The sequence below is a fragment of the Dermacentor silvarum genome, chromosome 9 (genome assembly GCF_013339745.2).
Source record: "Dermacentor silvarum isolate Dsil-2018 chromosome 9, BIME_Dsil_1.4, whole genome shotgun sequence".
In the NCBI taxonomy this organism is placed as follows: domain Eukaryota; kingdom Metazoa; phylum Arthropoda; class Arachnida; order Ixodida; family Ixodidae; genus Dermacentor; species Dermacentor silvarum.
The window spans coordinates 149,387,041-149,412,265 of NC_051162.1; the positions used below are offsets into that span (position 1 = coordinate 149,387,041).

The 25,225-nt window shown below is 47.7% G+C and overlaps 1 protein-coding gene across 1 annotated transcript in view; it reads left to right on the forward strand.

The window, feature by feature from the left end:
- Positions 1–10,995, forward strand: part of LOC119463979 (chromatin-remodeling ATPase INO80-like) — a 56,246-nt gene extending 45,251 nt beyond the window's left edge. The window contains 5 exon segments of the mRNA XM_049656082.1: positions 755–857; positions 2,444–2,532; positions 5,354–5,512; positions 7,800–7,911; positions 10,654–10,995. Coding sequence (XP_049512039.1) covers positions 755–857; positions 2,444–2,532; positions 5,354–5,512; positions 7,800–7,911; positions 10,654–10,991 — 801 coding nt within the window. The 3' untranslated portion in view covers positions 10,992–10,995.
- The last annotated feature ends 14,230 nt before the right edge of the window (positions 10,996–25,225 follow it).

Sequence of the window (25,225 nt, forward strand, 5' to 3'; positions counted from 1 at the left end):
CTGCACCAAGGACAGATATTGCAGTTTCACAAACTGCGTCTCTTAGAGAATCTAAAGGGGACAGAGGGGACGAGTTTACAATTGTGCAAATTATTACAATGCTTACAAGTGTTTTGCAAAAGTACTGCTTACAAATCGGTGTTGTGTTTGTTACACAGCAGTGTACAGTGCATCAGTTTTCTCCGCTTTAAATTCATTATTTGTTGCTGAGTTATAGAGTTGTAAACTTGATTTTTTTCTTTAAAGAATAAAAAAAAATAATTGATCACCTATAAAAAAATTTTCTCCCTACAGTTGGCAGATTAACTTTTTCTTCTAAATGCAACAGACACATCAAATTTGGTGCAATGCTTGTCGAGCACAACGGTTTTTGAATTCACGTGTATTTAGATAGGATCTCCTTAAAGACTGCAAAGTTTCATTAATGATGAACAAAATGGTGAATATTATTTGAATAGCACTGTCCCTCCTGAAGCTTACAAGCTGGATACAGAGCAATCGCATATTGTACTGAATCGTGTTTATGCATAGCAGTCTTTGTCATCAGATTTTTCTGGCCCCGTGCTTCAATTTGTGCTGATGGTACGAATCTGCACAACAGGTTTCTGTGTTAAGCGGAAGCTGCAGGAGGACAGAGAACCTTGCGACACTTGCGTTTTTTTGTCAGGAACCACTTTGTGCAGCAAGCTCGCGGAGGCCATCCACACATTTCGCTTCCTTTTTCTCCATCCTCGCATGTCTCGTCTCTCCGCAGATCCAGCGCATGGTGATCAGTGGCGGCAACTTCAAGCCCGACACGCTCAAGCCCAAGGAGGTTGTGTCTCTGCTTCTGGACGACGCCGAGCTGGAGCGCAAGTGTGAGTGCTCCGTTAGCTCGGACGTGGCATTTTGGTAGTAAAATTAGGGAATAGTATTGCACCGTGAGCAAGCGACCAGACAGACGAACACCAGCACACAACTGTGCTGCCCAAAATGTGCACCCCTTAAAGGCCCACTACAAGAAAATTTTAGCTCATGTCAAAAAACAGCCTAGTTTCACAAAGCAAAGATATAGACAAGCCTCCCTGCAAAATTTCATGCCTGAAATACAAGTGAAAGCCTTGCAATAAGGCATTTTTGACACCAAAAATTTAATGAACACACCATTATCGTGCAGAAGGGGTACAGAACCCAAAACTTCGAGAATTAGCATAGCACCTGGGTATGACTTCAGAGATCAGACATAGCCTGTGGTGCACTGTAGATCTCTGAGGCCACGTTCCCAAGACCTGCGTCACGTCTGTCAACCGTCACATGCATGCGTCGTTTGCTTTGATGCTTTGGCATCCGAAGCTGACGAATCGCTGGGCAAGGAGGCGGGGGCATATTACCAAAGCTGGAAATTCACCAGATGGGTGGTAGTGATGATTCATGGATGGGCACGACAGCCAATGTACGCTTGACAAGTTTAGAATTGTCGATCGATGACACTAGGGTGTGCGCTTCAGAGGGGTTTGATTTCTTTCGTTTTTAGTTGACATTTGTAGAATGTTGGCGCATGCTTGGCACGTGTTCGGACACCTATGTGCCCGAAAGCAGCGCAGCGGGCACATCTTTCACATCCGATTCTGCCAAATCCTGGCAAACGATATCCATCGTGGCAGTGAAAAGCTTGCAGTTCAAAAAGTGGGGAAAGATAGCGACAACATGGGAGGGTGTCAAAAGTGCGGGGCTGCTCTCCAAATAAATGCCCGAGTGTTTCAAGCTTTCCCGCACAAAAATGGATCTGTGACTGGCAGTTATGTCTCTGAACGGAAAAATGCTGCTTTATATTGTAAATGAAACATTGATCGGCATTTTTGCCGCATGATTCACGGTAGAGTATTATATAGCAAGCACGACAGCGGAAATTTGCGTGGCACGTGTACAGGGCAAAACTAACTGGTACAGAGGTGATATTTGGTAGCCAGTGGGGTTAAGGTTGTTAATAAGGAACCTTTGAGGTTGTTAATAAGGAAATTAGGCAATTAGAAGCCTTGCAGCTTTGCCAAAATTGCATTGATAATGTACACTGCTCATTTATAATCAATTTAGCCAAAGTGAAAGGTTGTTGTGCCCACAGTGGTGGCTTGGATGGATACGGTTCTCTGCTGCTGAAACGAAATGGAAGAAAGCTGTTGTGTTACTTTAACTTTAGGTGCTCATTAATTAAAGAAAACCAGGTGGCTCAAAATTAATCCAAATCCCTTCCACTGTGCCATCTCTCATAGCCCCAGTGCTAATCACGCTTGACAGTGAAACTTTTTTTGCTGTTCACTTTTAAGCTATGTTCTGCATGTGCATGGGAGAATTCCTTTCATTTCTAACACGAGTTGTTCAGCAATAAGTTCGACTGTTCAGTTGAGTTCAGTTGGTCACCTCCTCCTTAGCAGTAACTTTTTTTTTTTCATGCATCTTCATACAGTCCGACAGCGTCAGGAGGAACGGAAGCAGCTGGAGGACAACGTCGAGAAGCCCAAGGAGCGCAAGAGGCGAAGCGACAAGGGAGAGAAGGTCAGTCCGTCTCTCTTACAATTATTACTGTGCAACGAAACTGAGGAGCGACCTAACTAGGGTACTGTGGCTCTTGAGCTTGATTCACACAACGAGACGGCTCGCCAATTCAGGGTACAGACGAGTCTGACGTGGCTGAAATGCAACGAATCGCGTCGCTAGCAGCTTGTCTGCGGCTATCTCATGTGAGATGTGATGCATGGACACCAAAACCATCTCATGCTCCTCCTTGGCAATCCGAACCGTTGTGTGAATCGAGCTTTAAGTCTGCAACGATGTACACAAAATGCTGAGGGGAGTTTCAGGAATTTGAAGCTAAGGGTGAGCACTCTATTGAGTGAAACAGCAAACTCTGTGCTGAAACTACAGGAATAGCTTAAGCTAGGTTTTTCGTGACAGCATTGTCTAGCGACCGCGAAGGTTTATTTAGTGACACGCTCCGAAGGTCACACAGGTCCAGCGCACTGTGGGAATCAGTGGGTTGCGAAGCGTATTTGCAGGTGGCTTGGCTATCTAGTCTTAGTTGGAATTGTGCAAAGTGTTACCAGATTGCGAGCAATAGTGTGTGGGACAACGTTGCCGTGGCAACGTTGGCCTGTGCTTCGATTTTTTTTTTTTTTGCTCAGGACGACATTGTCCCTGGGTGCCCATCTTAGCGGCAAAGGGTATCCTGGCTACCGTGGCATGTCAACTCGACTTTTCTGAACGCCGATGACCTACATGATGTGTTTTTCAAATGCGACAATGCAATGCGCGGCAAGTTCCTGCCCCGTCGCTCATGCGAAAACACCCGTTGAAGTGCAAACACTCCAATGAAGTGCTTCTCGGAGACATGCTTAGGGCAACTCTATCTGCGTGTTTTGCAGGGAACTAAGCTTCGCATCACGTGACTGCACTCTCGGCTGTCATTAGTGGAAGGTCTAACCTTGGAAGCCTCGGGGAAAATTTGCATGTGCGCAGCTGTGCCTGCTTTGATAAGCAAATTGGTGTTGTGCAATGTGACATGCGTGCCAGTCATACAGTAGAACCCCGCTGTTACGTTTTTCACGGGACCGTAAAAAAAAAAACGTAAGAGCCAGGAAACGCAAGAGCCAGGAAACAGGAAAAATTGAGAAATGGGAGTAGTGTTGAACTGCACACAATATTATTTAATTCTTACGTGCGACAAAAAGTAGTTTCGCCCGACAGCCGAAGTATCGATTGCGATGAGCTATACAAAGTAAGAATAGTAGTTTTATCGTCTGTATAAACTTGTAAACATTCGGTTATTAACTAATTAACAAACATGGTGTCAGCGCCCACAGGCAAACATGAACACATCACACTCGATGAGCGCGGACACGCGCAGTTAAGCGCCGCTGCAGAAGCGAGCGAAGTGACCTTCGTGCTGTTGTCTATCGCTTCAACCCAAACTGAGCCCGAGAACACGCAGCACGCACAAAGCCACGAGCCGCCGACGCACCTACACTGCGTAGAATCTGCCCCCACGCAGATCGCTTTCAAGATACGGCCCGCGGGACCGCGCGCCGCCGCACAGTATGATGCCAGAGCACAACGCTGCCGCTATTCCCCCCCCCCCCCCCTCGCTCTCTCGCTGGTGCCTCGAGCGCAACGGAAGGAGGCGCGCTTCCTCCCTGCTTTTCTTTCGCGCGCGAGACGTGGTCGTCGGCTCCCCTCGCACGCTTTCACTCGCACATTCAGCATACGGCCGCGCGGCTTCCCTCGCACGCTTTCACTCGCACATTCAGCATACGGCCACGCGGCTTCCCTCGCACGCTTTCACTCGCACGCTTTCACTCGCACATACAGCATACGGCGCGCGGCGACGGCGTTATCGCCCTTGGACTTTATATGGAACATCTATGAGCCAAAACCAATTTTAGGGCCACAACGCGTCATAGACATCATCTTTGGATAGCAAAAGCGGATATCAAAGGCCATACTTTTGCTGGCGGAAACCTAAAATACGTAATAAATGTCGCCCCCAGCACTTTGGGCGGCCAATGCCATCGTCAAGCAACCAAGCCAAGCGACATGAAGTCAAAATGGCCGCTCGGGCCGGCGCGGTGTGGCAGTTCGCAACGTATGATGCGGTAACGGTCCCACAGTTGCGACGTAACAGCGGGGTTACGAATGCATTGGGTTCTATGGGAGCTGTGCCGGGACCGGCCGAAAACGACGTAACAGCCGGGAAAACGCAGCACCCGGGAACGTAACAGCGGGGTTCTACTGTATTAAAGTGCCACCTGACACGAGGGAAGAAAAGAGGGGTAACATTGTCACTTGCACATTCCATGCATGCTTTCACGGACTAATGAGTAAAGTGTCTGGCTATTGCGCTTGGGGACCCTGGTTCGAATCCCACCACCAGACACGCTTTCCTTTTTTTTTAACCAAAAAGGCCCCGAATGAGGCGAGACAGCAGCCTGCCCACCTACCTACCACAAAACTCCTGGCAAGAGGCGAAAGCTTCCGCACGTTGAGAAGTGTTGCAGCACCCGTTTCAGGAGTACAGTCGAACCTCAATATAACAAAGTTTTACTTGCAGCGAGAAAACTTTGTTATATCGCGAATTTTGTTAATTCGGGGTTTCGTTCATTCAATGGAACTAAGATCGGAAAATAACAATAGTAGTTCGTTACATCGCAAATTTCGTTAAATCGAGGTTCGTTGTATTGAGGTTTGACTGCATTGGGGTGATGTGAAGGGTGAAGCTTTGAAGGGTGTCGACTTGTAGGGGGTGACGCACAAGCTATAGTTATTCATGTGTTTTGGCGACTTTTTGTGACATTTTTTTCTTTCTGATATTTCTCTTCACCAGCGGGGTCCCCGCAAGAAGAAGATGGTTGAGCACAATGTGACGACCAGTGCCCCCACGCCTGTGACAATGGCATCAACGCCGCCCCCTACGTTACCTTCACAGCAGGACTCGGAGTCCATCGTCAGCCTTGACTCGATTCCACCAAGCCCCTACAGCGAGGTGGGTGCACGTACCTTATGTTGTCGCATATAAGGTCCACCTTTTCACAGCGGATAGCGGTTGATGCCTTACTTTGAACCGTAGCTCTCCAGCCTCGTCCCAGGGGTTTTAACAGTGTTGTGCATACCTAGTTCTAATGTGCACCCATGCAGAGTAACAGGTAATGAAATGAGAAAAAGCATAGGGGAACCTAATGATTAAACTTGTACTTATAAAGCAGCGCTGCAAATTTAAATATACACAGGGACGAAAACAGCACAGATGTAGCTGGCCAACGAGCCCCAATGCAATCCTTAATTAAGGTAATTTCGAGATATTTCTACTAGCCCCAACGCAAGCCTTAACTAATGAGGATGTTTAATTGAAATGTAGAAATGATAAGGTCAAGGGAAATGAAAGTGGACGCAAAGATAAGTTGCCGCAGGTGGCAGTCGAACACGCATTTCCTGCATTACGCGTGTGGTGCTCTGCGGATTCAGCTACCGCAGCCGCCATCCTCCCTTCCGGCCTGTGTGTACAAGGATAGCTCTGGTAGTGTGAGCGAGCACAACATACTTTTAACCGCAGGTGTCACATAGTTAGTGTGTGACCTTAGGAGCAGACGACTGGCTAATAAACACTCCTGTGCTCCTTATGACATCCGGGACTGCCAAATTCGAGGCCCTCGCTGTGCAAACGAGCAAGCAGAACAAGGGGATACGAGGGGCTCGATTTCTTGCTAGTCACGACCGCGCAAATTAACAGGTGTGACTGACAAAAAAAAAAGAGCCCCTTAGATCCCCATATTTTTCTTGATTAATGTGTGCCCAGCTTTTACGAGTTCATTGTAAAGAAATGATGTGCTCCAGTATCGAACACGCACCTGGTTTTATAAGAAGAAAAAGTAGGATGCCTCAGATTTTGCGATCTGAATAAGATGAAACCTCAAGAATTTACCTTCCAATAGTCTAATTTTACTCGCACTTAATGCCCATCGTCGGCAGTCTAGCAGCTCTCTTTATCATGGTCTACGAATCGCATGCCATGGTCCGTACAGTCTACTGCATTTGATATTCTAAATTTCTTGAACGTCTGCACAACAATCGCAAACGGGAATGATTGTCCATGCATCCATTAATCGCTTTGCCAGTTCGTCCTGCAATACATGCTAGCCTTCAGAACACCAAAAACCTGTGACGCGTATCTATTGCTGGTAGCTCAGCATGCAAAATAGCTCATCTTCTAGAGCACAGCTCTTAATGGCCCGTTCCTGTGCGGAACGGCGGCGGCGGTGTAACCGAGCAAATGAGCACAACAGCGAAAGACGAAAGAGCTACAAATGAGCTGTGAACGGTAGACACCAATGAGGGTGGCCCCCTTCAGTGACGTGTGCGCGGGAAACTGGTTTCATGTGGATCCGCCCGACCGCTCGTTGCGTCCAATCGTCTGCTCGCGTCAGCTCTCGCTCGCGCTTGTTTCGATTTTCATGGTTTGCAGTTGTTTTGTCAGCGGATTGTATGCGTGGCGCGAATTGTGTAGTACTTTCTGGAAGCCAAGCGGCACCAGCGATTACAGTGGAACCTTCGACAAGTCATGTATAAAAGCCGACGCACTTGACCTGCAGATAGATTTTCGACGATTGCTAACTCTGCTACATGTCTCTCTCAAATTCTTTGCCTCATTTTATCGCATAATGAAAACACGTATGCAGTCGAACCTTGATATAACGAAGTTGTACTTGCAGCGAAAAACTTCGTTACATCATGAATTTTGTTATTTCGAGGTTTCGTTAATTCAATGGAACTCAGGTTGGGAAATGAAAATAGTTCGTTACATAGCGAGTTTCATTAAATCGAAGTTCGTTATATCGAGGTTTAACTGCGTAGCTGCGCTCAAGTTTCGCATTAGAGAGTATCGTAATCGGCGGTGAATTTTTTTAGGAACTTTCGCAATGAAAGCGCCATGATGTTGTCGCGAACATATGCAAAAACATGTAATGTCACCAGCTTGTAATGACAGTGTCAATGACACTTGCTCTAATATTCAGTTGTGACTTACAGCACTTTCCGGACCAATTTTCTCTTTAAAAAAAAAGTGCACATTAGAATCAAGTAAATACGATGTCTCTCTTTTTGCAGCCAACAGCTGTTAATGGTGTACGTGACATAGCTGTCCTGATCATGTACCGCTGGTTTTAATAGGATAATACTCCGTTGAAGGGGAATAGTTTGCCATGGTACCATCGTCATATCTAATACAGCATTTTAACTGTGTTGGTAAAAGCAACTTCTACCATCCGCCCGTGCAGCGTTCGCTGAGCAGTGTGGCCATTGCACAAGATGATGACAGCAGCGATGGCCCCCTCATCGTGGATGATGGAAGCCCGTCGAGCACTCCTGTGCCTCCCCTGAACACCTCTGGTGAGATGTCCTCGATTCGTCACTTCATGCCTCCTTCGTTTTCCTCTATTTTCTAGCGTGTGTTTCAGCCCCAGACCACTTAGAATTCGCTGTGACTCCGCAGGAAAGCGTAGTCATGTTTTTCATGTGCATCATTTTGATGAGCGTAGAAAAACTGTTTCCGGCCCACTGCCTCAATTTGCCATGATGTTGCCCCTTCAGGTGTTGCCCCCTTCGCACATTCGCAGGTATCCAAAATTTTTCAAAGAGAGAACGTAATCATGTTTGCCCATGTTTTTGAGACATTCTTGGTGCGATTCGTGCTGCAGGATTGGGGGTTGTACTGAAGTACTACATGGTTCGCTTTGGGTTCTGGCAAGACCCAGACGAGGTGCCTTCTTGGCTGTCTTGTGTTGGCTAAACACCAGCTAAACTGCAAGGCCACTAATCTCTCCCAAACTGCCACTCTGGATATTGTGATCAAGCACGTAGGAAAGCAAGCGCGCGTAGTTTTTCTGTTCTTATCAACACACCAAGTATGCCTAGGCATACAACAGCTTCATGGTCATCTATGTACAGTAGGAACCCGCTAATACATTCCTCGTTCATACATTTTCTTCCCGGGTATAATGTTGCTAACGCCCGGTTCCGGCAAGAGGCTCATAACACCTATGTACAGTCGTCTTCCATTGATGCAACCCTTACAGGACCGACGAAATTGATCGAATTATCCGACGAGTCAAACGAAGCAAGATGCAGAAAAAACGCCTGAACACACCGGTGAATAATTTGGCAGAATCAAGCGCGTGCCCACCTTCCATGTGTCCAGAGTAAAAAACTAACATAGAAACAACATTAAGGCTCTTATTAAACAAAGTATAAATCTAATGCACACCTAAGTATTTAGCAAGAAAAGTGGGCAAGGGTCTAATATGTGTTGCACAATGGCAGCTGGGTTCCTAAAGTCAGCTTCGCTGCAGTACATCCATGTAAAGCATACAAACACCGTAAAAGCGGTTTTGGTTTCGTATCGGATTGCACCGCGAAGGCAACTTCCTGAAAAAAAAAAAGCAGGCATTAAACTCTGGTAAATACCGTAATCGGACATTACGGTAATCAGTTATGGTTATTGCTTGAAAAATCTTCCTAGGGCAGGCTGGAAATAGGCATTTTTGACGGGAAGTGACGCGAGTTCAACACGTTCACTGACCCCTAAGCTCTGCTGAGACAGATGTTGCCACTAAAGGGGCCGCCACTGGGGTCACCATAGGGGTCAGACGTGCGTACTGACTGGATGAGTTTGAATTATCCGGCAAAGGGCAATTTTTTTAGCCCCCCTCCCCCCCTTTTTTTTTTGAAATCTCCTCCACATGTTGTCATTTTACTTTTTGTTGGTGACCGGTTTCACCAAAATATCGCTGTTAAGACGTTATAATTTGGCGCAAGACACACTTATACAGTCGAACCCGGGTATATCGAACTCGCCAAAAAACGTTTATTAGTTCGATATATGGCCCACTATAGGATTTGATGACGCAAAGGCACATACCAATAAGAAAAGTACTTTATTAATATGGTGGCTTACTTGCGGGCCCGACTTTGGAACAAAATAGTCCTGGATTTTCTTCTGTTTCAACGACTTCGCTGCCTGCGACGCACGCACGCCTCCACGTTGTCCAACGAGTCGGAGCAGCTGAGGCTGCAACCTTCTATATTCACGCAATAGCGCCGGACCAACGCAAGTGCACTAATCACTTCGGAGGATGTAGGCAACGAGCCATCGTCAATTTCCTTATTGCTGTCGCTTGGCTCGTGATCGGCACGACATCTGCAACGTAGTCCTCATCTTGTAGCTGGCCCATGATGGCGACATCATCGTCCGCAGAGCGCCATCAGACAACAGTTCACAGAGCGCCAACAGGCAACACCACCAGCACGGACCACGCTGAATGAGGACTCAAGGAAAAGAGGCAGCAGCAGGCACACAAGCATAAAGAAAGAAAAAATGGCGCTCACTTGTGCCGCCTCCGCGCCTCGGAGAAAGCACGATGGTCTCTGATTGGCTGTAAGCACTGCGAGCAGGCCAGGATCATTTTTTGCAGGGGGGTGTTCGCCCGTGCACAGCCGGGTCTAAACCACTTTTTCTAGGGTGGCGCCGGCAGTTTTCCCCGCCACCGCGAGGGAAAGCCAACTTGCTGGGGCACTTTGGAGGCACATGGAGTTTGATAGATCGGTTGTCGTTGCTATTTTCGTTCGATGTAACAGTAACTTTTACTATATATTCTCAATGTAAATTTACCGTGTTTAGAAATTGTTCGGTATACGGGATAATTTGATATAAACGGGTTCGATATAGTCGGGCTCGACTGTAGCAGGCGTGTTCTGGCTGAAGTCTGTCTTTGCTATGACAACAGTTTTTTTTTATAGTGGCTCCTCTTCACCCTCTAAAATTGTCCACTCCCCCTCTGAAGCTGTATTTGTGGCGACTGCTTGCTACCACCTGCTTTCCTCTAATTGAGACAGTCGTTCTGTGCCTTCTATATTTCCAAGCAGTTGTCCAAATCCAAGTATATAGCTGTATCCACACAGCTGTGGTATGCACTTGTCATTTCCTATGGCTCCAGGGAAGTGCTCTATATTACTATGCCACTTGTGACAACCATACATTCTTTCTTATCGGGTCTTCTTGAACTAGAAAGCAATTACCTATGTCCTGAACTGGTTTCTGAAAAAATTTTTTTTCGGTTTTCTTTGTTTGTTCAGTGGACAGTCCTGGAGCACCATCTCCGGGCGGCAAGAAGGGCCGAGGCACGGGTCGAAGTCGGGGTCGGCCACGAGGGTCGACACGCAGGGGCGGGGCAGCGCTGCGGGGGCGGGGTTCCATGCTGGCAGCCGCCGAGCGAGCCGGAGCCCAAGCCGGAGCCCAGGCTGGTTTTGCAGCCTATGGCTACAGTGTTCCCTGGAATGGAGCCTCATCAACAAGTGAGTTGTCTTGGCAACACTGTTGCTCCCTTGCATGCGAGTCGCTGAGTTTCGGTAGGCACGAGCCCAGTTCAAGCATTTTTTTAAATACTTTGGGAGATACTTTTTTGCTAAGCTGATGGAACAGGAAATGATAAGACTTGTCATTAAGAGATAAGCAGGTGGCAGTGTGGATTAGAGAGCGAATGCGGGTAGCTGATGCTCTAGTTAAAGTTCACAGAAAGTAGTGTAGTTTTTGCAGGTCACGTAATGTGTATAATGAGCAGTCTATGTTGTAATACAACATCTCCCAGTGGAAAAGAAACACAGCCGAGGGTGGATCAGGTGTGATGAGATTAGCAGATTTGTAGGTGTAGGGTGGAATCAGCTGATGCAAAGTAGGGGTATTGGGAGATTGCTGGTAGAAGCCCCTGTGCAGGTAGTGTACAAAAGTAGGCTCCTGTTGCTGCTGATCACCTTAGCCGAGTGTTTGCAGTATACTCAACTCAGATCGGTGCATCCTTACAATAGAACGACTTCGTGACTAGATTCACTACACCACTGCTACCACAAGACATGCCGGTAGTAGTAGTAGTAGCCTTTTTGCAGGCTGAAGGGCAACCACGGTAAGCAGCGTAGTTGTGTTTGTACCACGACAAACCTGCTTAGCCCTCGAGATCGAAAGGTGGCTAGGTGAGAATGAAACGATTCTACAATAGGAGCAGCAGGGTTGAGGAGATGCACCTCTCGAGTTCCCCCTAATATTCACTGCGAAAAAATTCGCAGTGGCCTTGTCCTCGGCATTCCAGACAACGGTTGCCTTGAACTCAAGCACAGCTGGAAAGCGACGAGCGACTGCTGTCGTTGTAGGGCTGACAGGGCTGCTGCAAATGCGCTCTGAACGTGGTGAAAGTGGGTCTATTTGAACACCGCCGCTCAGTAGAAATGCTAGCATACATGCTTGCAACGTTAATACTCGCTGAGGAATAGCGAACCCTGCCTTCGCTTCACTGCTGGACTGATTGAGCGTGGCGTGGCAAACGCATCTGCTTGTTCTCTTCGTTGGTTTGCAGCCAGCTAACTGCATGTCGCTCACATCTCTGGGAAACGCGCTAGGACATGCTTATCAAAAATGCGAGATGAAGATGAACGCAGCGCTCTGCAGCACCTGAGCATGTGAAATGAGGGTGGAGTTAACCAGAAGCAGCGCTCAGCTTAATCTTTCTGGTGATAAAGGGTGCATGGAGAGGAACACCATCTTCCGCAGTCACCTTGGGTCTCGTCCAGTGCTGTTACTGACAGCCTGGGGTGCGACTTTAGGTACCAGGGGCGTAGCCAGGTGGGGAAAACTGGGTTCATGCCTTTCCCCATGAAATTTCTGTGTACGAGGATACCTGTAATAAAACGACATGCAACAACATCTGCTTGCCCCCTAGCCCAGTCAAGGGCTTAAAAAAGTTCTGCAAAAAAATTTGTGGCTGCGTCACTGTCGGGTATAGATGTGAAACCACACACGCTTTGGTTGGGATTCCCTTCTCCCTACAACTCCAAAAAAGGGGAGGCATGCCTGAAAAGTGGGGTGTTGGGAAGGCTGAAGCAGGTTGCAGGTAGATGGGGAAGACAGCCGCTTAAAGGAAGACTAAAGGTGAACACTAACCCGTATTAGTAAGTTATGGTTATGTCATACGAGAACAGCCACTCATATCATGATAGGAGGCTCGGTAAGCTAAAGGCTGGCCCTCATGGAGTGAATTTGCTTGGCGAAGTTCACGCGTCAGAAAATCTAGCCAGACGTGCCACCACATTTTTGATGCACCAACCCTCGTGTGATGGTTCATTGGCGAACGTCGTCATGCCACTGTAATTGTTGCTAGGCATGAGTTTTTTTTTAATAACCTGAAAAAGGTTTGTACCTTTGTACTAGAAAACAATACCGTATTTATTCGAATCTAGGCCGATAGTTTTTTTCAAATAATCACACACGAAACTCTAGGGTCAGCTTAGATTCGAGGATTTTAAAAAACGCGCCAGTTTTTAACTGAAACTGATAAATATGGTGCATAGTTAGCGCCATCTAGAAATGTCAGTATCGCAGCCGCTACTAGCCGCGCCAGTAGCCAGCTGGCGAGCGACGTCGCCATTTTGACCTGCGTCGTATCGGTAGTATCGGTATGGTGCAGCATCGGCGCGCGGTGTGGCGTTATCGTAATGGCACCAAATGGGCGGTGCCGCTTTCTAAACGAATACTGTATTTACTCGAATCTAACGAGCACTTTCAACACGACCCTAAATCTGCGTCGGCATTTCAAAATGGCCGCCTCGCACGCGCGTCGTGCCTAGCTACCGTAGCATGCGGAAGCTTCCTCCGTGTGCTGCAGTACACGTGCTTAGGCAATAGTCTACCGTCTGTCTTCACGTTCTCAGCGTCTGCTCTATCTATCAGCATGAAGTACCGAGTTCATCATGATACCGCATTTAAAAGGAAAGTGATCATCTGTGCGGAGACGGACGGAAATCGGGCCGCATCACGGGCGTTTGGAGAATCCGAAACTTGCGAGCGGGACTGGCGCAAACAGAAGGAGAGGATTTTCGCCAGCAAAGCAATGCGGAACGGTTTCAGTGGACCGAAGCAGGACGTAATTTGCGACGATCCACTCCGGCGATACGATCAGGCTTGGCCCTATCTTGAAAGCAATCTGCGACTGGTAAAGTCCGCCGCGCGCCGTGTTTTCGCCGCGTTGAAGCGGGAGGCATGCTAGCACGAAGGCGCGCTTCGTCTCCAGCGTTTTGACAGTTCGTTTCCGCGGTCAACGAGCGAGGTGTGTTCATGTTTGCTTGAGCGCGCGTGACACCGTGCTTGTTAATAGCGGTCTACTAATTTGCTACCGAATTCGATGCATCGCCTTTCGGGCGAAACTGCGACTTTTTTTATTCATCGCAACATCAGTGCATCGGGAGGAAATCTATTTTTCCAAATTTTTCCTCACGGAAAACGGGTGCGCGTTACAATCGAGGAAGCGTGAGAATCGAGTAAATGCGGTAGTTGTGCTAGCCGTAGAGGCATCGTCAAACGTTCAAACCGGGCGGAACTTCGGCATCGGTCTGTCGTTGGAGGGGGCCACGGGAGATGGTTTTTGCGTGCGCCGCAACGTGCGCTCTTTCCAAAAATGCAGCATCTCTAATGCGCTGGGTGGTACTGAATATACCGTATTTACTCGAATCTAGGCCGACTCCGATTCTAAGCCGACCCCCCAAAAGTTCGAAGTCCGAAAAAAAAAAAAAACTTACCTCGAATGTAGGCCGAACGAAAAAGCGAGGACAGCATTCGCAAAATGAAACAGCATTTATTAAATTTGAACATGCCGAGCTCATTCTATGTCACCATCGCTGCTAGCCTCGTCGCTATCTTCCTTACTGCTGACATCTTCAAACAGTGCGCTATATTCAGTACCATCCAGCGCATTAGAGATGCTGCATTTTTGGAAGGAGCGCACGTTGCGGCGCACGCAAAAACCATCTCCCGTGGCCCCCTCCAACGACAGACCGATGCCGAAGTTCCGCCCGGTTTGAACGTTTGACGATGCCTCTACGGCTAGCACAACTACCGTATTTACTCGATTCTCACGCTTCCTCGATTGTAACGCGCACCCGTTTTCCGTGAGGAAAAATTTGGAAAAATAGATTTCCTCCCGATGCACTGATGTTGCGATGAATAAAAAAAGTCGCAGTTTCGCCCGAAAGGCGATGCATCGAATTCGGTAGCAAATTAGTAGACCGCTATTAACAAGCACGGTGTCACGCGCGCTCAAGCAAACATGAACACACCTCGCTCGTTGACCGCGGAAACGAACTGTCAAAACGCTGGAGACGAAGCGCGCCTTCGTGCTAGCATGCCTCTCGCTTCAACGCGGCGAAAACACGGCGCGCGGCGGACTTTACCAGTCGCAGATTGCTTTCAAGATAGGGCCAAGCCTGATCGTATCGCCGGAGTGGATCGTCGCAGATTACGTCCTGCTTCGGTCCACTGAAACCGTTCCGCATTGCTTTGCTGGCGAAAATCCTCTCCTTCTGTTTGCGCCAGTCCCGCTCGCAAGTTTCGGATTCTCCAAACGCCCGTGATGCGGCCCGATTTCCGTCCGTCTCCGCACAGATGATCACTTTCCTTTTAAATGCGGCATCATGATGAACTCGGTACTTCATGCTGATAGATAGAGCAGACGCTGAGAACGTGAAGACAGACGGTAGACTATTGCCTAAGCACGTGTACTGCAGCACACGGAGGAAGCTTCCGCATGCTACGGTAGCTAGGCACGACGCGCGTGCGAGGCGGCCATTTTGAAATGCCGACGCAGATTTAGGGTCGTGTTGAAAGTGCGCGTTAGATTCGAGTAAATACAGTATTCGTTTAGAAAGCGGCACTATAGTGGCATCGCCCATTTGGTGCCATTACGATAACGCCACACCGCGCGCCGATGCTGCACCATACCGATACTACCGATACGACGCAGGTCAAAATGGCGACGTCGCTCGTGTACTTCAGCTGGCTACTGGCGCGGCTAGTAGCGGCTGCGATACTGACTTATCTAGATGGCGCTAACTATGCACCATATTTATCAGTTTCAGTTAAAAACTGGCGCGTTTTTTAAAATCCTCGAATCTAAGCCGACCCTAGAGTTTCGTATGTGATTATTTGAAAAAAACTATCGGCCTAGATTCGAATAAATACGGTAGCGCACTGTTTGAAGATGTCAGCAGTAAGCAAGATAGCGACGAGAATGAGCTGGGCATGTTCAAATTTAATAAATGCTGTTTCATTTTGCGAATGCTGTCCTCGCTTTTTCGTTCGGCCTACATTCGAGGTAAGTTTTTTTTTTTTTTTTTCGGACTTCGAACTTTTGGGGGGTCGGCTTAGAATCGGAGTCGGCCTAGATTCGAGTAAATACGGTATTTGTGGAAGGTCATTTACTGTAGTTTAGTAAAATCTCGCTTGAAGGGGTCCTGAACCACCCCTCGGGCTTGGTGAAATATCTTAGTCCGTGGGTAGCGTACACTTCTGTGAACATCGCAGCCAAGTTTTGCTGTCATATGCGGTGCTTGGAGCTTGCACGCGGAGTGCAAGATCACCTATCTCTCAAACGCTGTCGTTTCAACAGAAGCCACGATCCTCACTCTTTTCCGAGTGCTTTATTTCGTAATAAAGCACATTCCAACACACGTCTGCTATTGGTCGCTGCAATCAGCTACACAGCGGCTGCCGCGGGGTGCCGCTACAAGTCCAATGGCTAAGTTCACTGCGGCTCACTGAGGACAACCGCGTTTGGCTTATGTTTAGCACGTCGTAGGCACCAAAATCGGAAGTCGTGGCATCTACGTTAACATCCAAAATTAAATTTGAAGTGTACGCAACGGTGACATTTTGAAGGCGGAGCGTTGTGGCCACGCCCCTCCTCACCACAGCCTTCGCAGTGCAAGGCATTGAAGAAGGAACAGGAGCACAGCGGAGGCCATGTTTGATTGCCACTAACTTCGCTTCTGCTGAACACATTGAAGTAAGTGTTTCTGAAATAGCCTATTTTCACTTCGATGAAAAGTGGTTCAGGGCCCCTTTAAAGCTGGAAAAGCAAGCACTGCCATCTATACTACAGCTACCACTAACTTTCAGCATCCCTGGTTCAAAAGAATGTGGTAAAACTGGGCTATTTATAACTTTTCCTCTAGTCTAGAAATTTAAAAAAAATTAAAAAGAAACGTTTATGCTGTTCGAAATCGAACCCAGGCCTTCTGTGCAGGAGGCTGAGATGGTGCTGTGCACTAAAAGGTCGAGCTCAGACAGTAGTGTTCCGATGGATATTTTAATATGTTGTAAGGTACGTTCGATTAGTACTTTTGCAATGCTATTTTGGGATTCCAGTTTGTTAAGACGTCCCTGCTGTACTATTGTCGGCAAATTCTGCACAACAATTGGCTAACAAATGCGTAATGTGCGGCCACTGCTAAAACCTCCTTTCTTTTCAAAACTGCGGTTTATCGCTGCATTGACATTTGCAATCAAGAAGTACGGTATCGCGGATCCCGTGAATACTTGCTTGGGCGCACAGCTGAATAGTTTATTTGATAGTTGGCTGAGTAGTGTTGAGTTGTGTACGTAACATCACCTTATCTGTTTCTTTACACGCGCGTGCAAGCAGTACAACCATATCACTTCGGCCAAAGCTCCAGCTGCTCGTCGAAGATCGCTACGTTTGTCGTCTGGTTGATGATGACACACATGATGAAATGCAGGTAGCTGCATTTCATCTACCTGCGACTGTGACACGAAGCAGTCATTGAAGGCTTCTTCAATGACTGCTTCTTTTGCCCTTGTGTTTGCTGGCTTTGGACCTGTTTGGCGTTCATTCCGAGTGCAGTGTGCATCGTCTCACAGACTGAATGTCACGCGACGAAATGCGGGTAGCTAGCTGCCTGCGACAGTGCGAAAAACAGCACTGTGGAAGTGAGGCCAACGAACCAAACGTTTGGACCATTGGCCAAACCGGCAATGCGTTGGGGGCAGCCATTCCCGTCAAGAAGTTGGCTGCAAATGGTGGCTCCTGATTGGCTCGTGTTTGCCTGACGAAAATATCTGTCGGGACGGATTGGCAGGCAGCGTCAACTTTTTATATGCCGGGCCTCTGGCTTTAGCTGCTGGGCACTGTTTACTGCTTTGGTGCTTGATATTTGGTCCACGAGGGCCGGCCTTAAGGAAACATGCAGTTACCAAAGGCAAGTTGCGATGCCACGCTTAAGCTGTTCCCGCCCTAGCACGAAATCTAACGAAGGGATGTATGGCCTTCTTTTTATCCTGTGCCAATCGTTTTCACACCAACTCAGTGAAAGGAGGCCTTTGCGAGAATACTTAACCAGCATGGTTCTTAGTGATCCCTGAAAACCTTGAAAAGCCTTTGAATGCGAAACTCCAGTGTTCAAGGCGTTGAAAGCCCAAGAGTTTCACGGAGTACTTTAAAACCCTTGAAGTTTACTTGTTTTGGGCTAAGCTTATACACCAGTCAGACGAGCAAACTTAGTGATACTTCGAGTGAGTGCACTTTGCCTCGCTGAGTGTCACTTTGGCGGCGTGGTGCTCGATGGCAAAACGAAGTGTCATTTGGGATTGATGACAGTGACGATCTGTGAAGTCGTAGGGGTTGATATGATTCTTGTCATTTCAAGTTTTAGAAACGGTGATTGTTTTATTACAGAGGAAATGCTTATGTACAAGAATGCCCGCCATGAAAAATAGAAATACTGTAATCCCATTATAACACGTCTATTTGCTTTGAGCCAATACTAGCAAGATACATAGCATTGATTCAGTGGCAAAAACTCTCATAGGAATTCTTGCTTTATCTTTCCCTGTATTTCGTCGTTCAGATGCACGTAACGTGAAATTTTCACTTAATTGAAAAAGAAATGTGTACCAGAAAGGTGTTAAAGGGCAACTCCGACTATTGCTCGAGGTCAACGGATTTGAATGAAATTTGCTGAATGCGTTCTTCAGCACACTTCCGTCATTTCTTGAAAAGATCAAGCTTGAAAGTTGCGCAGATGATATACAAGTGAATTCTGGTCATACCCTCGAAACACCTGCCATGCCTGCTCCCTCAACTGTACTGGCCATGTTGCATATGACTTAAAAGAATGTATATGCAGAGCATGCTGGGAATGAATGGCAAATGACGGGGCTTAGGAGTGAGCTAGTGTTTGACGTGAGAAGTTGCTGTTGTGAAAAGTTACATTCTATGTGGACGGGTTGCGAAAAGTTACATTCTATGTGGACGGGCAAGTGATGAGAGGCAGGTGGTGTTGCGTTGTTGGCTGCACGCACTTCAGCCCTCGCCATCCGCACACACAGTCACCGAGTTGGTGTGTCTACTGCTGACGGACCTAAGCGACTGACCTGAAGCTAATTAAGCCATTAGGATGAAGAAAACTGCTTCTGTAGTTAAGTTTTGAGCATACGGATTTGAAATGAACCATTCCTCATTTCGTACAGTGCACACACAATTAAAAAGCTCGAAGCGACGACACGGCTCGCTATCGACATCGGTACGTACACCCGTGAGCAAAAGTATACGGACCAGGGGTTGCGTGATAAAGCTGATTTTTCCCTTTGCCTGTGAACTTGAAATTGAGGACTGCAGTCCAAACTTGGCATTGCGAACTTTTCAGTGTACTCGTGAATTCCAGTTTATGCTTGTTAATTACGAAGAAATTCAGTTTTTTCGGCAACCCTGTGGTCCGTATACTTATGCTCACGGGTGTACGTTCCATTCTCGAAGGCGGCCAGTCGCACTCGGCAGCTCTTCCCTAAATTAAATGTAACTGCATACATGGGTGTGTTTTTTACGTATTGTTATGCTGGTTCATTATTTAACTTCTGAGGTGCACTGTTTGCCTCGTATCCCAAATGGGCAGCAAGCGGAGGCCTCTTCGATGCAGCAGCGTAAACTGCCGATGGTGTCAATACTAGAATCGGCGTTACTGCGAGAAAACTGCGCGTTCTCTAAATGAACGATCATACGCGCAGCGTCCTGATCTATGCCTACTTTGCGTAACACGCAAACTGTGTGCACGAAGAGAATACGAAGAATGATAAGTGGGGCAGCATAACAACGCTCCCGTATATACTACGGTCTCCCGCTCGCTCTTTTCGAAAGTGTGTGGTCGCTCATATCAGCGCGACTCAGTGATGCAACGGTGATTACATGCACAAAATCTGCGTGTTTTGCTATGCTCTGACAGTTGATGTCGCTGATAAGCGGCTAGCATTATATCTCAAGCGAACGACGAGCGGTCGCCGTACCTGCCGATGTAAACAAATGGCCGGTCGGTGGTTTGGACTGTCAGCGGCGTTCTTGCAGGATGCAAATGCGGAAAGTCGTGCACCACATCTTGTAGTGAGCATGCAAAGCGCTTTCCCTAGCTTGGGTAAAACACCTACAATAACAAGCAGTGCGCATAAAATCAGTGGTTATAGGGCTACACCCTTGGTCTTCATGTTGCAGCGCGATATGTTGCTCATGGGCGCTGGCTCTCGTGGTGGCGGGTCAAATGCTAACGGCGATTCGTGGCTTTTGAATTCGTCGAAATCGTAGCTGTCACTGTTTGACAGATCCGAACCGCTGGTGCAGCTGAAAGTGTCACCCGAAGTTCCGGCGCGGTCACGAATCAGCCGACCACGTCTGCTCTTCGCCGGTTTCGTTCGCCCGCGGGCGAGACCGGCATGCCTTGCGCGACTTCCTCGCTATTGACCCTTTTCGCGGAGCAGTTTGTTTTAGAAAAACGAGATGGCGCTCACGGCGGCGCGCCATTAAAGCCCCTTGATGTTAGAAAGTAGCGACACGCTTTGATCTACGCCGCAACACCCTCGCCGGCGCGGTCAACCTCCTCTTTTTCTCCCCCTCTTTCGCGGAGGCAGCACATCCGCCACGCTGAATGGCTGCGGCGCTCGAGACTACCCCGTCAGGTGACCCTGACGTCACGAAAACGGCGCGAAACTTGCTTTCGCGCGCCTTTAGTTTCTCCCGCTCGCCATGAGCAGTCCAAGTGGTGGTCGCCCTGCCGCTCCGAACGTGTGTTTCCCAAGTTTTTCCATCCTTTCGTAGGAATCTGAGATTCGTTCTCCTTGAAAATGCCTTGCTGCTGCGCGTTTCAATGCAGCAGCAGGCCAGAGAAAGGGCAAGCCTTATTTTATATCCCCCGAGGGGAACGGGATGTCGTGCGTCGGAAGCAGTGGCTCCATAACATCGGGAGAAGGGATTTCGCCCCTTCTAAGCACGCCGTTCTTTGCGAGGTGAATGTTGCAGCTTTCCTCATATTTGTGGATGAAGTTGCATGGAGATTTTAATGCTCTTCGCATAGCCGGACTCTTCGCTCAGTTTAATACAGAGCACCGATAACTGTGCATATACTTTTTTTTTAAGGGAGTCGGCTGAAATTTTCGTTGACTCTTCGAGCCGTGACAAAGCTTTTTGTGTTTTCGCGCGTGCGTTAGTTTTCAAATGTATGTAATTTGTGAGTTAATGCCAGTAACTCATATTTTGTAGTTGTGTGCGTGTGTGTGTGCGTGTTTGTGTATGTGCGTGCGTGTGTGCGTGTATGTGTGTGCATGTATGTGTGTGCGCGCGTGTGTGTGTGGGTGTGATCCTTGCGCCTGATACTTGTGAAGCCAAGGAACTATTTTACTCTTATTGCGTGCTTATTGTATCTTTGCAAAGTTTCTATACTGCGAGCATTTTTTTTTCTTTATGTACTTTATGTTGCGAAGGCATGAACCGCCATATATGGGTAGATAAGTGGTATTATGTATTATTCGTGCATGCTCATTAAGTACAAGCCACGCGCTTCTGATAATCTCCCTCAATTCTGATAAACTTGACATCTTGAAGTCTGTAAGTTAATTATCAGTTTCCGTGTAAGCAATCAGCCTTTTTTTTTTTTGAGAGAGAGAGATTTAGGTTACTCCCAGAGGTGATGGAATGTAATTTCTCGTCGTTTCATATTGACGGAATACAGGCGCGTGTGTAAAGTTCTATGTTGGCTGTTTCGCAAACACAGCACGTATTTCGCACAGTGTCATTAGTACAAAGGCTTTTGGCCCACTATTTTTGGCGAATTCACTTTAAGTAAACTATCACATTTCTTCTTGAACTCTGAGCCTTTTAAGAGCGAAGATTGTGAACCGAATTCTCGTTTATACTCTACGCTGCTTATATTGTATGCACCCAATACACCTCCGCGTTACGGACAACCCAAGTGGCGACGTAGAGGTAAACAGCTCAGCCACTGCTTGGTACTCATTTTTTTGGAGCGCTTCCGCTTGTATTTATCGAAGCGTCCTAAAAAAAATGGCACGACGTTCTATCGGAAACGTACTTTCGTCATGACAGTTTCACAAGGGATAAATTCCCATACAACGCTTCAAAGGGCCGAATAAACAAGCGCGCGCATTGATTCTAATGCGGCTGCAGCGAGCCACTGGAGGGTTCAGCGCCGCGCCGGCCCGGTGAGGGGGAGAAATCCGAGGAGAATTGAGGAGGAAAGCGCGCGCGCGGGGGAGAGTGTCGCTACTTTCTAACATGAAGGGGCTTTACGCGCCATACCTCTCCTCAGCGACCGCGCACAAATACGAAACCATTACTGCTTCTACCTTGCTTCTGTGCGATCAGCTGTCCGAAATCCAACTGAGTTTTCGCTAACACACTGTGCTCCAATCATGCTAGATTGAATCATGTTGAAGGCGTGTGCAGTAGTTGGCTGCAAAAATAGTGACTGGCATGTTAAGGAATAGAATGAATCTGTGTGGCCAAGTTCGCGGACCGCTGCTGCAACTGTCCGAACGTGTTACCAGCACTTCATGATGTACGGCTTTCCTCGAGGAAACAGAAATTTGCTCATCCGCCAGCCTTGTATCACTAACGTTCAAAGAAAGGGCTTCATCCCCAGATCGTCGGCAAGAGTAGCACTAGTTAAACAATGACAAAGGGAGTAGCGCCGCTTCCTGTCATAGTAAGTTTCGCGCACATTATCTATACACATCTGTCCCAAATGGCAGGAAAACTTACGGCCACTCGATCGCTGACGTATCAAGAATAAGTGAATGGGCGCCCACTTGAATATATGCGCACTGTATACGCACAATAAATGACGGACTGCACCGATGGCGCACGAATAGTCGAAGCTGAATGTTTCGTGGCGGTCCACAAGAGTAAGCGAGTTACTAGCTGTAATATGTATTTGCTACAAGGTATTACGATGTACAAAACAGCTACGTTTCAAGCCTTGTGCGCAGCAAGAACAAATCTATCGGAACTGAGCACACCCGCGAGCGATTAGGCAGAAAATAATCAGATAGTGGCCGCACCGAGGAACTTCACTAAGTCAGAAACTGACAACCCACTGCTTCAAAATATTTGCCGAATAAAGAACAAAGAGCAAAACACACTAATCCTGACTGAATTCATAATCGGAAAGCTTAGATACCTTGGAATACATATTTAGCACCGCTTTTAGAACAAGCATCATATACGCTACTTGCGCCGTTTGGACATAGCTTAATCAGCTCCGAAATCGCTTTTGCATGTTCTCTGAAGCTGTAATCAAAGCTTCGTGTCGTCCACCTAGTCACCGTCTACGATATCTCCGAAAACAGAGGTTTTCTAAGCCGCACCGGCGTCATACACTTCCATTGTAAACAAGGAGGCAACGGAGGCAGTTGAGGCAAGCAATGGGCGCGTCACCACGTGATCAAACATGGCAGCGCCCACGGGATCGCCGCGAAAAGGGTCAATATGTGCCTCTCGTGACGGCACACGATGACGTTCGCTGCTGCTCGGTCAGGTTTCGGTTTTGTTTTTCGCGCTTTTTTTTTGTTTATCTAAAATTATTTCCGAATTTGCGTAACAGTACCAGACGCGTGACAGGGGGGGGGGGGGGGGGGGTCTCTGGAAGCTATTTCATTATCGCGACATGGTCAAAAAATCGCCGGAGTTGCCTTTTAACCTTGATGAAGACGTTAACCGTATCTCGAGAGCTCATATATAGTGAGACCTGGCTCGGAATCGCATTGACCTCGCAACATTCGCGAGAACTGAAATAGAAAACACACGCACGCGTACGCGAAAGAATGAGTAAAAGAAAAAAAGAAAGAAACCACACGGAAACTCGGCAATCTGTCCGCACAGCCCTGCAACAACGGGTGCGAGCAGGCAGGTATAAGCAGCGACTCCCTCCACTCCGTCTTTGTATAATCGCTTAATTGGCGTCAGCTGCGGCGCGCTCCGTCATCCTTAGTCGAGCTACCGTCACGTCTTACTTCGACTCGTCCCTCTATTTTCTCTCTCTTATTTCCTTGCTCTTAACTGTTCCCTGCTTTAATTCGCAGTTTTAATTTCTGTTTATTTGTCACACGGATAGTGTCTGTCCCTAATTTTCGCTATTCAACAGCAAACACGCCACTTTCATTCGGTTTTTGCTGTTTTTCACTACTTGGTGGCGCCGCGGTCGCACTTAACGGCGCTGGCAACATTTCTTTTTTTTTTTTTTTGCTTTCCTTATTTCTTTATTTAATTCTTGCTTCCCTCCTTTTTGCGGTGTTTACACGAGTGGTCAGCGGTGACGCCATTCCTCGCTATATATATATATATATATATATATATATATATATATATATATATGATGGCTTTATGCTAAGCTTGGCTCGGCTCCTAAACAGTGTTCTTAAGAGGAGGCTCGTTATCACATCTCGTTGGAGAATCGGGCTTTGACGCGTTTATTTTTTTTAAGTTTTATTTTTGCTTTATTTTACGGTCTTGCGTCGCATGTCGTGTTGTATATAAGGATGCGCCCATTGTCCACACGCAGTTCGTGTCTCGCTTGCGCCCGACGCGTTGTTGCGTGCAGTGCGAAGCTCTATTATTAAACAGGAAAGTCGAAGTCCGGGCCAGTTGGTACAACGGAAAACAACGCCATTCAAAAAGACGCAAGGATGAATTCACACCACACCAGTCGTTGTGGTGTGAATTCCCTTCTCTTTGTCCTTCGTCTCTTAACGCGGCAGCGTTAAGGGCCCCGTGTCGCAGAAAATGCGGCGTCGGTAAGGGCGCGCCGGCGTCGTTGGCGGAAATAATCACCCGGAACCTCCCCGACCGCGCAGGCCCTCCGCGTGGCGCAAGGCGTTATATAGTCAACAAAAATAGAATTTCTCAAAAGTAAAATCCCTCAGAAAAATCGTAAATTACGACTTAACCACAATCTACAGATGTGATAGCGTCGGATTGTAATTCGAATATCCGAGAGAACATAGATCAGTTGCCGGGGAAGCCTGATAAGCAGACAGGGATCTTTGAATGCTATCGCGTTCCGCTCTTAAAGGAGAAGCGTCCTCCATTTTTTTTACTTCTTTTTCCTGTAAACGAAGAGCTATTAAGTCTCACGGCGCACGGCGTCATCGCAGCAAGCTGAACCGAACTGTTTTGATGCGGGCAGTGACGACGCCGCTGCGACTCGGTGGCCATGGCGTTTACTGCCGAGCACGAGGTCGTGGGTTCAATACCCACCGGCGGAAATGGAAGCGGAACGCAAAAAGCGCTCGTGGAACTCGTATTTAGACGCACCTTAAGAAACCCCGGGTGGTGGATCGATAATAGAGCGTTTTATTAGCTTGTCCGCAAACTCCGTATACCGTTCGCGGAACAACTGGGTTTTACCGGAAAGGTGTGCGGCAGCAACAGCACTGGTGTACCGGGTATTAAAATTTAGCTTTACGGAATTTTTAAAAATCGCCTGTGGCAGCTAGCGTAATTCTTATCATTGAGCTGCGTTATCCGATGAGGCG